Raw genomic sequence first — 14,847 nt, forward strand, 5'->3', positions numbered from 1 at the left:
TCCACAGTAAAACATAGCTAATTTGCTTGCCTAGCAAAGCTTTCATGAGAACTACTGATATGTTTGTAAATGGTTTTGATCCTTTCAGATATGACTGACTGGTAATCACAGGTTACTGTAATAATATAAAATAGAATCAAATTGACTATTACTTTAAAATAATAGATTTCTATTTAAGTTCATAGTAGTTTCTTTTTAATAATTGAATTTATAGATTAAAAAGGAAGGATGGTTATGACAAAGTAATACACATGAATGCAAGGAGGAAGTTGCATTCAGATTTATAGAATAGTAGTCATTAAAAGTATAATAAAAATTATTATATAAACAACTTAGATTACATACAACTCAGGGGAAAACTGTACCTAAGTATGTATGTTTTCCCTGTACACTTTTTATCTTGACACTAGTCACTGATATAACTTGATTTTTTAAAAAATATTCTTGGCTATCCAAAGTGCTCTGAAAATCCTTGAAATAGAATATAGTTTTGAAGCAAATTCACTCTCATTAGTAATTTAAACAAATTCCCACAGACTTTTAACTCTCTAGCTAATCATGTATGTGCTTAGAAGCCTTGAATCATTTGAATGCTTATGAGTCATTCTGAAGCACATTTGTTCTAGTCCCCTGAATGCGGATTCAGAAGACCTCTGTTCAAATCCTACTTTTGTGTTTAGTAGCCAGGTGACCATGGATGGAACTCAAATCGCTGAGCTTAAATGGGAATAATAATATTTGTACTACCTACCTCACAAGGTTGTTATGAAGAATGTACTTTGTGAAACTGAGTGGCTTATAGGAATTTGAGAAATTACTGTAACCTTGAAACCCTATATATGGCATAGCTTTCATGGGCCAGCTGTGGAGATTGAAAGAATCCCTATGTGAACTGGAGTGGTTGTAATATGATGTCTCTTAAGTTACTTGGAATGTCCAGTCAGCAACATAACTTAAGGCCTGTGAAGTCTGATCTGAAACAAAATCTTCTTGGACTCCCTTGAGCCAATCAGAAATACTAAGGGGGCCCCAAACTTAAGTAGGTTCATTAGGGGCCTCTCTTTAGTTAAGATGCTGTAACTAAGAGCAGGGAAGTCAATGAGCCACTTCTCGTATTGTCAAAGGTAGAGGGATACTACGGTCTTATGAACCAGTGAGTTGCTCCTCTGAATAGCCTCACCAGGCATGTATCTTGCTGTACAGTAGAATCACTGTCACTCCCTCACCATGCTACATCTCATGCTCTTGGAACTTGACTATGCTGGTGTGCATAAAGCTAGAAAGGTAATTTATCCCACCTTGCTTTATCTTTGCCTTTTGCCTCCAATTCGACACAAGAAACTTTTATTAGAAACTTTCTGTCCACTATGGAAATTTTTTAAGAATTTAAAATAATTTTAAAATATAATAAAATAATTAACATATTGACAATAGAAAACAACAACAAACCTCTGAACCCTAGTTAAATCACCAAATGCATATATCACTAGAGGTATCTCCAATTTAGGTTTTCTTCTAGTGTTCTGATGCATAGTTGCAGTACATTGTCTTTCTGATAAAGTTTGATGGTTCTAACAAAATTATGAAAAACATTTATAGATATCACAGTGAATCTGAAAATGAAATCCTCAAAATTTTAAAGGAAAAAGGGTTGTTCTAAAACAACCTCTCAAAATGCACATTTATGTAAGTAAAAAGGAAAATGCCATTTGTCTTCAAAAATCATTTAAGGGGAATTACTATCTATTATTGCTTCCACTTATTGAATACTCATGGATCACAAGAAATCACATCCTTATTACTAAGCAAGTTGTTTGCATCGTGGTTACATTCTGGGGAAAAATTATCTGAGAACCTGGATGTGTAGTGGTATGGACACTGGAGTCAATTTTTTGGAGTTCAAATCCTAACACGAGCATTTACTACTTTTATGACCATATGAACCTCAGTTTTCTTATCTGTAAAATGAATATAATAATATTTGAATTACCTCTATCCAGGAATATAATGAAAGTAATTTGTGTTATATATGTATTATTTTATGATAATATGAATTGTTAAAATTATCTGAAATATAAGCTTTAAAAAATCAATCCTATGTTAGCTGAGAGTAGTAAACATTTAAATTTTTAAAAATACTGCAAAGGTTCTGCTGAAGCTTGTATAAAGTAGAAGGTTTTATCACTACAGAATATTTGGAAACCACTTTTCTCTCTTATTGATGGAATATTCTTTGGCTTAGATATGCCATATTAGGAGAGAATAAATGTCATAGAAGATGATTAAGTTGTTGAGAGTTTAAATATTGATTTTAGAAAGTGGTTAGTATTGGGTCAATCAATGTGGGGTTACTAAAAGATTTTTCTCCTAGAACACCAATATTTGAGAATTCCTCAACAAGTCATGTCATTTGAGTAAAAAGAAAAAAAAAGATTGAAACGTCTGCTTTTGAATCTTTTTAAGATTAAACATCATTTATTGCTTTAACTGATCCTGGCTTAGATGAAAATATATGTTGTAGTATTAGGAGGATGGCTCAGGAGAGTGAACACAAAGCTTGGGCTTACTATGTCCTCGGTTCATGATGTCTCTACTTCATTTGCATAATGAGAATAAGAATAGTTTCCCTTTGTAGAATGTGTATAGATTAGCTCAGGGATATCTAGCTCTTTTGAATTTTCATTATGTATGCTGCTGGGTTTGGTTCCAAGAATACTTTGTTCTATATTTAATAAGTATATATTCCTTAACTAAGAGATGGTTGAAAGGTGTTGCTCATAAAAAAGCATAATTGCAAATCTTCAACAGGTTTCTGTTGGATTGTAGACTTTATAGAGGAGTATACTCAACCAAATCATTTTGAAGGGATTAAATTAGAAATTGAACTTTTAAAAAATTTAAAGGAAACTGTTGATTACTTGAGAGGTTTATAAAACACGTCAGCCTCATTCTCTCTGCTACCTCCCAAGCCTTTTATTTTAGCAAGCAAGAGCAACCTATTACTTCCTCCTTTCCAAGAGCTGATGCTTTCATTCACTAAATAGATACCAAAATGATAATCCGTATTAGGATAAATTTAATTGTATGTAGAGATTTTTGAAAAGCTCATTTTTTGTCCTACATTCATATCACAATCTTACTTAAAAAATGAAGAAACACACACAACTCTTTCTTCCTAAAAGCAGTGAGCAATTGAATAGATAGATGAAGATATACTCTGTTTTAGGGAGTTGTTTATGGTGGTGTTCATAGTTTTTATAAAGTAGGTTAACAGTTATTTTGGTAGGAGATATTGTCCTTGTCATTTCCTGATGATCATGAACTGCACTATTGCCTACAAACTCCACAAAGAGAGTAGCTGGTACTTTTAGATAAGAGTAACCCAGGGAGTTGATGGAGCTTTTGAATATGGAAAGAGTTCAGGCTGTGTAGTTGTTGATTTTTCTCTTGGTCATTCAGTAAAATGAATTCCTGAAGTAATTTCAACAAAGTGAAAGCAGTCAATAGTTTTGATTTGGAATCTTTTCTAGTATGTTTTAATTGAAGAGACTTTTGCATGTGGGTAGAAGTTATTTTCACTTACAGTGCACTAAAGGTACTTTCTTCACCTTTGTCTACATTTTTAGGTAGGGAAAAAGAAGTCCATTTGAACATACTCGTGACAAAGGCATAATTCAATATTAGCTATTTTGGTAGCACCTATGTGATTTAAAATAACAAAATTTCATTTTTATCTTTTGACAGTGGAAAGAGTGGAAAGAGAAAACCTTTCAGACTATTGTGTTCTGGGCCAACGTCCAATGCATTTACCAAATATGAACCAGCTGGCAACCTTGGGAAAAACTAACGAACAGTCTCCTCATAGCCAAATTCACCATAGTACTCCAATCCGAAACCAAGTGCCCACATTACAGCCCATCATGAGCCCTGGTCTTCTTTCTCCCCAACTCAGTCCACAACTGGTAAGGCAACAAATAGCAATGGCCCACCTGATAAACCAACAGATAGCTGTCAGCCGACTATTGGCTCACCAACACCCTCAAGCCATCAACCAACAGTTCTTGAATCATCCCCCCATCCCCAGAGCAGTGAAGCCAGAGCCAACAAACTCTTCAGTGGAAGTTTCTCCAGATATCTACCAGCAAGTCAGAGATGAGCTGAAGAGAGCCAGTGTTTCCCAAGCTGTGTTTGCTAGAGTGGCATTCAACCGTACACAGGTATTATTTTCTTTACTTTTATACTTGCATCATAAATGCTAAAGGGGGTACACAACTAGTTCATTCTGTGGTAAGAAAATGCCTGGGAAAAAATCGTGACAGTCTGACATAAGTGCTATAAATCCTTCAATATTAACTGGGTAGATTTTCAGCTCAGTTAAATATCCATAGCTAGTGGCTTCACATTATCCATATGATTATTATATTTAATGGTAATATAACATAAATTCATATTAAACTCATTATTTACACATTTTCCCCAAATAATTTTTAGATGATTTGATAATGAGTTTAATTCAAAGAAGGTTGTGAATATTCCTTTTAATTGCTACATTTCTCTCCACTAAAAGACTCCAAAGGCCTTTAGCAGCATTAGTCTATAGTGATCAGAATTGTAGTTAAGGAAGATTGCAGTCCTCTTAATAATACTATTACAATCCATTCTGGTGAGTTATCCCCAAACTAAAATCAGAAGAATGAATTTAGAATCCAATTTTGTATTTTTTATATTTGTAACATACTTTTGTTTTGCTTCTGTGAGTTATCATTTATGTACATGAAGAAGCATTTCATGGCAAATTAACATTTTATTTCCAGGTTTATTTGAAGCTCTGTTTATATGCTGGCTACATATAAAAGCATGGTTGTATGGTTGTATATCGCTTTGAATTTTAAAAGATAGGTGAATAGATTAGAAATAGGTTTATTAACTGCTTACTATATCCTAGGCATTGTGCTAATCACAAGGGGCACAAATAAAAGCAAGCAAGATATTTCTTGCAACCAAGGATCTTACATTCTAAAATGGGGAAGATAATACATAAAGGGAATCTGTGAATGGGGTGTGAGTATAGAGATTACTGGAAAGAGGCATGAGGGGAAGCTGACTGATCAGAACTGAAGACCAAGTTGCATATTCTAAGGTTTCAGGGGGGATGCAGAGAGAGTAGGAATGATTTTTGGATGATAGCTAGAGGCAGCATAACAAGGAGGTGACCCAGGGAAGCATCCAAGGCTATTTGGAGAGGGGTAGGGGAATTGTGGATAATGGCTATAATGTAGGAAGCATGGTGAGTCAGTGACTGGGGAGTTAAAATACAGTATACAATGCTTTTTATCCAAATAGAATGAGGCAGGACTAAAGACCCTATTGGTATGTTGTTATGGAGTTTGGTCTCCTGAAGGTCTTTCTTAGACTGTGACTTTTGTCCGTTTTTATGGATTAGTGATTTTTTGAGGGGAGGGCATTACCATCTTGAAAATAACAAGTATAAAAGGCTCTGATTGAATCATGGAAACATAGTTTTGTTATTTTCCTTTTTCAATTAAAATTTTAACATGGTTCTACCCAGAAAAATCACTTTCAATCAATGTGAGTTTGACTTCATGGGCTAACCTTGAAAGTATCAAGTGGAAACTAGACAGGAATGTATGTGTATTTCCTTTTAAAATTCTGTTTTTAATTTAGGAGGGTTTTTCATCCCATGAGGATCTTAACCTGTTGTGTATAAAGCTTGACATAATCAAGGTACATGATATTGACAGAGTGACATATTTTGAACTTAAGCAGGAAGTCATTGGGCCTATGACTGAGCTTCACTATCAGGTGTAGTAAGTAGAAATGAGACTATTCAATGCCCTAGGAAACCAAGCTGTGGGGTTTTTTTCTCCTTTTTATGAGAAGTCCAATTAGTAGAATCAGCTATTTATATATGGTGTAATACCTTACAGGAAAAAAAAAAGGCTAGTACAGTACAGAATAGTAACAAATAACTACTGTTTGAAAGGAATCTTTTCCTCATTCTTCAGATAGAAGTGAGAATTAAAAACTATCTTATTATTTTCGATGGACATCAATAGTGTAATCTTTGAATTTAATTGGCTTGCTCTTTAATGAAATATACTTTTAATTCATTGAGAGGTTCAGGAAATAATTCAGTGATGTCCATCATATGTCTAATATCAAGTCTAATATAAAATACTTTGTATATCTTGTTACCCAATAATTCTTATTTCCATAATCCTTTAGATAGTTGCAGAGAAAGGCAAGCTATGGTGTATTAAAAGAATTCGTGCATAATATTCACAATTTAAAAATATAGCATCATAAAATGCTTTCCTGGTTTTTCTTTTCAAAAACAACCTTTTTGAAGGAGCGATTTCTACAAAGATGAAGTATTTAATTAAGCCAAATGCTTCCTTGTAAATCTGACCCATGTCTCTTTAGCTCTCCGAGTTAAATAATGATGTAAAATAATAAATTTAATTAATAGAACTCCCCCCGACAGTCTTTAATGAATTTTAATCAACCAAGTCTCATTTTTAAACAGAAAATCATAAAAATACAGCTTGTTTGAGAAATTGACCCTCCACCTACACTTTAAGGAAATTCTACTGTTGATTCTTTGTGGAGTCAGATGAAGCTAGCTTTTATCAATATGATGGTTTATGGTTTTTTTTTTCTTATATCATCTCCTTTAATTTGATGACACAAATATATACTGTCTAAAAAAAGAAGATAAAAATAAGTAATTTCTGTTTTTGGGAAGGGAAAATTCTTAGAAATATGAAACATCAGGCTTGATTAACAGTGCCTTGGGAGACTAAATTCACATTTCCTGAAAACCACCATACCAGGAAACCAGATCTGTAACATGGGTACAGGATTCATATAATTTCAGTGGCAGTGTCTGGGAGATCATCAGAGCCTTGATCACAGAATGGTTTTAGGCTTCAGATTAGTGCCATTGGGTACCAAAAGAGCATGTGATTTAGAGCTGTATGGGAACTCACTCTTACCACCTTATTTTACAAATGAGGAAAATGAGGAACAGAGAGGTATAATCACTTGCCAAAAGTCACACAGCTAAAAAATAACAGAGCAGGGATTAGAACCTACGTTTATACCATAGTGCTTCAGCAGCAAGTTATTTTATATTCTGGCTTTCCCTCCATTTTCTTTATATTTGTCCTGAATGAAAAATTTACCAACATGTTTTTCTGTTTCTGAAGACTCTAATGCCAGATGAATTTCTGGCATAACAGTTTTCGAAAAATGATAACAGTGTAAAGTTATGATGAACCTATAATACCATGTCATGCACACAAGCAGTAGCTTAATAAAATTTATATATTATATGAATGATAATGTCGCAAGAGTTTATGTCAGGGTGACAAAGTGAGATGATATATTCAATGGTTTCAGTCCAAGTAGTACTCTATGTTCAGAACTCACAGGTCACTGTAATCTATTTTTTAGGGGACTAATGGCATGTCATCTGTTAAGTTCTCCTCTGTGCAAAAGTGTTATTTATGGCAGAAGGAAATGTGGAGTAGCAGAAACCCAAACCAAAAAACATTGTCATCAGCATTATCTTTAATTTCTTCATCCTATTGATCTTTTATAATTCAGGATGACTGTATAAATAGTAGTCTACTTTATTCCACATTGAGTTCGAAGAATGACTTATACTCTTCATCAGAATCAACCAAAAAAATAATTTTCAGACTTCAGATGTTCCTTTTAAAATCCACTCCTAAAAAAGGGCATTGGATCTGGGATAATATGATAGCCACCCAACTTCATTTAAATTTTAAAAAACCTTAATATATCTGAATATCTAATTTTGTGGGAATATTACTAGCTAGATTTTGGAGCGTGTGCACAATGGAAACAAACTTTAAGCAAAATCATATATATTTTTTAAACTAGTTCTGTTAGCAGTGTCCTGTCAGTAATGCCATTGATGAAGTCAATAGGAATAAAGAAACCCAAAGGCCAGTGCTAGCACACTAGGTTGTGGTTGCATTTTAAAATCAACCATTCTGACTTTGCTGCAGCTTGAATTTTTCTATGTTTGATATACTCCCTTTCACAGATCAGAACCATGGACTCCTGGTAATTTATTTGCCTACTTTACCACATTGACACCTTCATAACATCTCAGTTTGAATTATTTGACACCTTGTATTTCTATATAGTTTTTATGAATTATAGTCTTATGACTGTGTGAGGGCTTAATTTTACTGTAGAGTGAGTTTGGGATATACATTAACCCATAATTAAGTATAGCTTCATAAAATATGTATGGTGAAGATTGCTTAATAGATAAACTATTCTATAATTTATTTGAAAATCCAATGACCTACATATTCAAATGCTCAGAAACCCCCTCTTCCTAGCATTGTTTCTCCCCCAGGACCTTCCATCTGAACAAATTTGTTAAATGAAGTAGAGGAAGCTTTGATCCAAACTGTGCTAAATCCATTGAAAAAAATGCCTTGTCACTTGTGAGTCAGAGCAATACAATGTCAGAAAAGGGAAATCTGAGGTGAATTACTCGGGTGATTCTGATATCTTAGTACTATTATAGAATGTCCTTTCTTATCATATCAGTGAAAGCAATTATGTACTTTTTGGTTTTACTTGATAAAATAGTTGCAAACACCTGAATTATGTACAAGAGGATAGTTTTCAAAGTTGTTGCCTCATTCCTTCTTTCAACTTTTACCTCACCCCCCAAAACTTTAGCATATCACAAGTTTAATTGCTATTTTTTGTACTAGATAACCTCACTGGGTGAATTTCTTAATGCTATGATTTCAGTACAAGCACAAGTTTACTATTATTCTGTAACAGTAGAGTCACTAATTTGGAATCTCTCTTTTTCTTTAGTAACTGAAAATAATCACTGAGTTGGCACTAATTATAATAACCTTTGTTGGGTGATTAGGGAAAACATGCTTCCTAGGTCTACTCTGATAGTGTCTTAAAAAGTCCTTCTTCATGCAGCTCCTTTGCCTGACTGTCCTAATTTTGTTACTTTTTTATGGGAACATATTAAAGCTGCTGCTTACTCATCAAAAGCACATATTAAGAGGAACTTAGAGCTAGTATCACAAATACAATTTATAAAATCACACAGCAACTGGAGAATGTTTTCAATGAGTTGGAAAATTGGATATCATGGAAGCTGGCAGTTGTGTTAAAAAGCAAGGAACTTGAATTTCTCATGTAAGATGGCACTAGTTAGACTTTCATAGTTTGCTTACAATTTGTTTGTATCATGCACATGCCCCAAGTTACCAAAGCTTAAGATTTCACCAGGCCTTCCTTGATCAACATCTTGTATTTGAAAATGACACATTAATAGGACCCTTGGGAGGAGTAACATGTGGAAACATATTTAAATCATAGGGGTAAAAAAAAAAGATTTTATGATCCCAGCCTGTCAACTGGAGCTTTTATTTTTCTGGTTCTTTTTTTAAGGAAGATGCCTTTGAACTCTTTTGTTTAGTTATGCAGTCTGCTTAATGCAGTACTGAATCCATTATGTTTGTGAATTATACAGAAAGAGAAAATTTCTTGCATAATTTTCAGACCCCATTACCAAATTATATCTGCTGGTAGATATCACTGATTCTCTATAGTCAATCACATTACAGAGGCCAAGAAAGTCACACAGTAACAGAGATGGATGTATATCCCGGGAGTCTTGACTCCATGGTCCAGTGCTCTGGTTATAAGATCACAGGTGAAAACCTGTATGGAAAAGGAAGTCCATCCATTGAAAGATTGATTCTAAATATGAAATGTTGCAGATCAGGCATGAACATTTTATTGAGTTTCAAAATAAATAATATACAGGCTTTTGACTCCAAAACATTAAATTAATAAAGTGGGAATACATGATACTGCTTGCTTTTGAAAATAGCAAGTTTTCATTTCAGACTCACTGGCTTGAATTCATAGATTAAAAGATTATTATGTTAGTATTAATATCTTCCAGAATAGCAGAGTCTAGGAACTATCACCATCTGATAGCAGGATGGTGATCCAACTGGAGGTTCCATGCTATTTCCTACTGCACTGTTTCCTCACTTGGACACTCTGTTTCCTACTGCCTAAATATGCTTTTACCGTAACTGTGACTTTTACTAATTTACCCCTTTTTTTGGTTATCTCAAATGAGAAGTAGGTGTTAACTGGACTTTGTGACTAAAACAAATGATTATTGAATCATTGAATTTCTACTAGGTATAAGACACTGAGGGAAGTGCAGTTATAAAGAAGATATAATCTCTGCCCTCATGGAGCTTACCACTTAATGGAGAAATAACACACAAACATATACATATATACATGCATATATAGACAGATTACTTAATGCAGACTAGAGCACCAGCACATAAGAAAGTTAAGGAGTGCAGAGGAGGGGGAGAAAACATTAAAACTGAGGAGATCAAGGACGTCTTCATGAAGAAGATAGAAAAGGAGATGTGACTTAAAGAATCAAAAATTTCAACAGAATGGGGTATAAGAGTAAGTGCTTATATTTATAAAGATAAGACCAGAGGCACAAAGGTAGGAGGTGTGTTCAGACACTGGCAAGTAATAAAATTTAACTGGGGTGTGTGTGTGTGTGTGTGTGTGTGTGTGTGTGTGTGTGTGTGTTGGAGGGTAGAATGAGATAAAGTTGGAAAGGTGGTTGGAGCCAGATTGTGGAATGACTTGCCTGGCAGCCTAAGGCATTTGGATTTTATTTAGTAAAGCAATAGGGACGCATTGAAGTTTTTGTTGTTGTTGTTTTTTTTAATTTGAGTGGAGTAGGGAATGATTAGATTTTTGCATTAAGAAGATTAATCTGATAGTGGTATTAGACTGGTTTGGGGTATGGAGAGGGCAGAGGGGGAGCAACTTATTAGGAAGCTATCTATCATGGTAGTCTAGGGTAAAAGATGAAAGTACCTGAACTGTAGTGGTAGCAGTGGGAATGAAAAGAAGGATATAGAATGAAAAAGACATTGGAAAAACAGGAATTAGTGATTGATTTTATACTGTGTATTTTGCATATCAAAATGTTTATATTTATTGATTATTAAATTTACAATGAAAAAGAACATATACAGTTAAAGAAAGGTCAAAATGACAAGTTTTGGATCTGGATGATGAGAATGCTGTTAATAGAAATAGAATTCAAAATAATTATGCAGATTTGAGTAAAATTATGTGTTTGTAAACATGTTAACTTTGAGGCATTGGCAGGGCTTCCAAATGGAAATATTTCCCAGGTAGTTGATAATGCTAATCTGGCACTAAAGAGAGATGGTGGGACTAGACATATAAATTTGTAGGCCAGAGGATTGTTGGATTTAGATTTGAAGGGGAACTTGGGGATCATTTAGCTTAAGCTGCTAATGTTATTTTATTTGCTTAAAAAACAGTAGTAATAAAAAATATCAGGCAGTTTAATACCAAGGAGATAGATCTGCAGTGAGCATTCCCGACAATTACAGACCTAAGCAGACTACTTTGTCCCCTTTGCATCCTCCAAGGACAGAAAGTTGTTGTATTCCCAAGTGTACATTTATGAGACCTAGAGATGTCAAGAAGCAACCTTTACTAAAATAAGACCCAAACATGGAAAATTGCGTGTTCAGAACATTATTGTGGTATTTTGTAGTTTGTAATCTTCTCATCTTCTATTCTGCCATTTCAACAATATCTTAATTATACATTTATCGGATTTCTGAGAGGAAGGCAAAGACATCCTCAGCACTTTGAGACCAAATGTTGACCAGCGATTCTGCAGGAGAGTCAGTTGCACTAGCTGGTATTAACAAAGTTCAAAGTCTCATATACATTCATACATTCAGTTGGCCCTTACCTTCTACCACCGTCACCAGAACACGTCAGGTGACATTGCTCTTCCCTTCTATCTCATATTAAAGCTATTCATTTGATAAGAAGCCAAATTGAAAAGACATAGTGAGAAGATGGGAGCATCTATTGTATAATAACTTCTTTCTAGAAGTTTGACAGTGAAATAAATGCAGAAACAGGGGCACATAAATTAAGGAATTATCTCAGCTGAATAGTATAGTGTAGTGGAATTCTGAGTTTGTTTGTAGGCAGGGGAAAGGAGCCAGTGGAGAGAGAGAAATTATAAATATATTTAAAGTTCTTACCTGTATTAGAGAGAATTTTTATTTCATAGGCCGATAGCCTTAAACACTAAACATGCCCAGATACTTCTGAAGTAGGAAGTTGAATATATTAGTACCAATATAGAAAGAATTTTTTTTTAAAAACCCTGTTCTTTATATTTAGGATCCAACATGATCATCAGGAATGAAAAGATATTGTATGTTGTCCTAGGAAGTTATTGCTACTCTGACTTTTAGGATAAAGGGACACTTGACTTTCCTCTTCAAATTCAGATTTCACAAAAATGGCCAAGATGTCCTTTGTGTATGTGGTTTTATGTTTTTGCCATGAGGAGATTATCAGCTTATTTCTCACAAATCAGGGATTCTCTGTCATGTGATAATGATTTCCTCTGTTAATGATTTATTCAGATTTATACCAACATCATAGGTATGAAAGGTTTCATATTGTACTAATTGGCCAATTTCCCAAATTCTAGGGAGTGTGTGTGTGTGTGTGTGTGTGTGTGTGTGTGTGTGTGTCTGAGGATTATAGTTTTATAATCACATTTTTTAAAAAAGGCAAATCTCTAAAAGTAGGCCTATATTTTTTGGGATATAAGCTAGAATCCTTATAAAAATAAGTAATAATACACTTGTATTTCCTCCCAGCTATTTAAAACATTTTAAAATATTGGGTTTTACTTACATAAAAATATAAAATAAGCAAAGAAATTTCCTAACCTAGTCTACTGGTTCAGTTGATAATTCTGTCCTGGCTTTAAATGTGCATTTAGTAACATTAATGAAATTAATTTAGTCATCAGAAATGCAGATGGGGAAAAATATAATTGAATGTGTTTGAAGATAGTTGTAAGTTCCAATTTATTTGGATGATGAGATCATTTGCTAACACTTTTTGTGTCTAGAATGTCATCACTACAACACAGAACAATTTTAGTGTAAGAGGAATATTCTGTTCTCTTACATCAATAATTACAGAGGCACAGGCAACTTGAATGACTCAGAGGTAGGAACTAGTGGTGAAGAAGGCCTACACAACTCTATTGAATCAATCAGTAAATCAAAGGCATTTTAAATTAGTTGTAAAAAAATCTTGATGGAATCCTGGAAGGAATGAAGGCCATTAGATGAAGCAAAGTTACACATATTGGGTTTAGACCAAGGAACCATAGTCACTCTCTGTGGGGCATGTATAAAAAAGCAAACCAAGGAGCAGACAGATGGTGCAGTGGACAGAGTACCGGTCCTGGAGTCTGGAGGACCTTGAGTTCAAATGCGGCCTCTGACACGTGATACTCACTACTTGTGTGACCTTGGGCAAGTCACTTAACCACAATTGCCTCACCAAAAAAAAAAAAAGCAAACCAATTCAGATTATGGCATTCCAGTGTCAAGCCTGGATATATCCATTCCAGTCAAGCTCATGAGACGGAATCACTTAGGGAAGAAGAGAACAGCCTCTCTCTCCTCCTCTCATCCCCTTGGAACAGAGAACTTTAAAAGATCTGGAAGATTTCAGACTTCCCATTGGCATCCTAGCAGTGCCCCTGGAACATCTGGTGCAGTGTCTATATCATCAGCAAACAGCTAGACACCTGGAGGAAAAGCAGCTTCAGGAGACTGCTAAACAGTGCCAAAATGGAACAAGAATTTCTGAGTTACTCCCTTTGCCACGTGTGTTTGAAGTGTGATCTCACTTTCCCCTGGACTCTATATATACTTGTAGAAAAATGTGTCATGGACTTTTTTTGGGAGGGGCATGTTTAATAACAACTACTTTCCTTACTTTGCTGTCCTTAGTACCCCTAACTAAAAGCTGGCTCGCTAATTGATATCAACTACTATTCAGTTAGGAAGCACACCTATGAAGGTTTCTGAGTACTAGAAGACCATTCTCCAGGCCCTCAAAGTTCTTACTAGTAGTACCAACTACCATCTAGAGACATAACTTGCACCTACCAATGTGGATTGAGAGATTGACTTAAGAGCTTGGGCTCTACTCAGATGTTTTTGTGCTTGCTAACTTGCTAATATTATATTAGAATCGTGGTAAAGTAGATTAAGTGCAGGCAAGAAGGCCCAAGTTCAAAACCTGCCTCAGTCATTTACTAGGTGTAGGACTATGGGAAAAATCATATAACTTCTTTAAACATCTACTTCCTTACCTACAAAATTGGAAAATAATATCGGTAGTATCTACACAGGTTTTTGTGAGGATCAAATGAGATTATATTTATGCATATTTGTATGTATATATAGAAACATATTATATATGTATATAATTTTGTAAATCTTTATTATTATTTTAGGGTAGGCACACTCATTCCTACTCATTGATATTGTGAGTAGAGCAAAGAAAATGTAGATGAGAGGTTTGGAGGTGGAAATGACAAGATTTAGCAAGCGATTAGATTAGTGTCTCAAACTTTTTTTGTTTTAGGATTCTTTTACACTTTTAAAAATTATTGAAGACGCCAAAGAACTTTAACTCATGTGGGTTAAAAGATATAAATAATAATATTTATCATATTATAAAGTATTAGTATTATTATGAAAATACTTTTGACCTCACAGACCCCTTGAAAGGCTCTCAGGGACCCCTCAGGAATCCCCAGACCAAATTTGTGAATTGCTGAATTATATCGTAGGAGGTGAGGGAGACTGAAGAGTTGAGGATGAC

General features: G+C 34.6%; 1 protein-coding gene across 1 annotated transcript in view; it reads left to right on the forward strand.

Moving 5' to 3' along the window:
- SATB2 (SATB homeobox 2) overlaps positions 1–14,847 on the forward strand; it is a 225,818-nt gene that overhangs the window by 118,845 nt on the left and 92,126 nt on the right. Inside the window, exon 7 of the mRNA XM_020993640.2 lies at positions 3,745–4,217. Coding sequence (XP_020849299.1) covers positions 3,745–4,217 — 473 coding nt within the window. The remainder of the gene's footprint in view (positions 1–3,744; positions 4,218–14,847) is intronic.

This window comes from Phascolarctos cinereus, unplaced genomic scaffold, assembly GCF_003287225.1.
Source record: "Phascolarctos cinereus isolate Bilbo 61053 unplaced genomic scaffold, phaCin_HiC Scaffold_726;HRSCAF=1367, whole genome shotgun sequence".
Taxonomy (NCBI): domain Eukaryota; kingdom Metazoa; phylum Chordata; class Mammalia; order Diprotodontia; family Phascolarctidae; genus Phascolarctos; species Phascolarctos cinereus.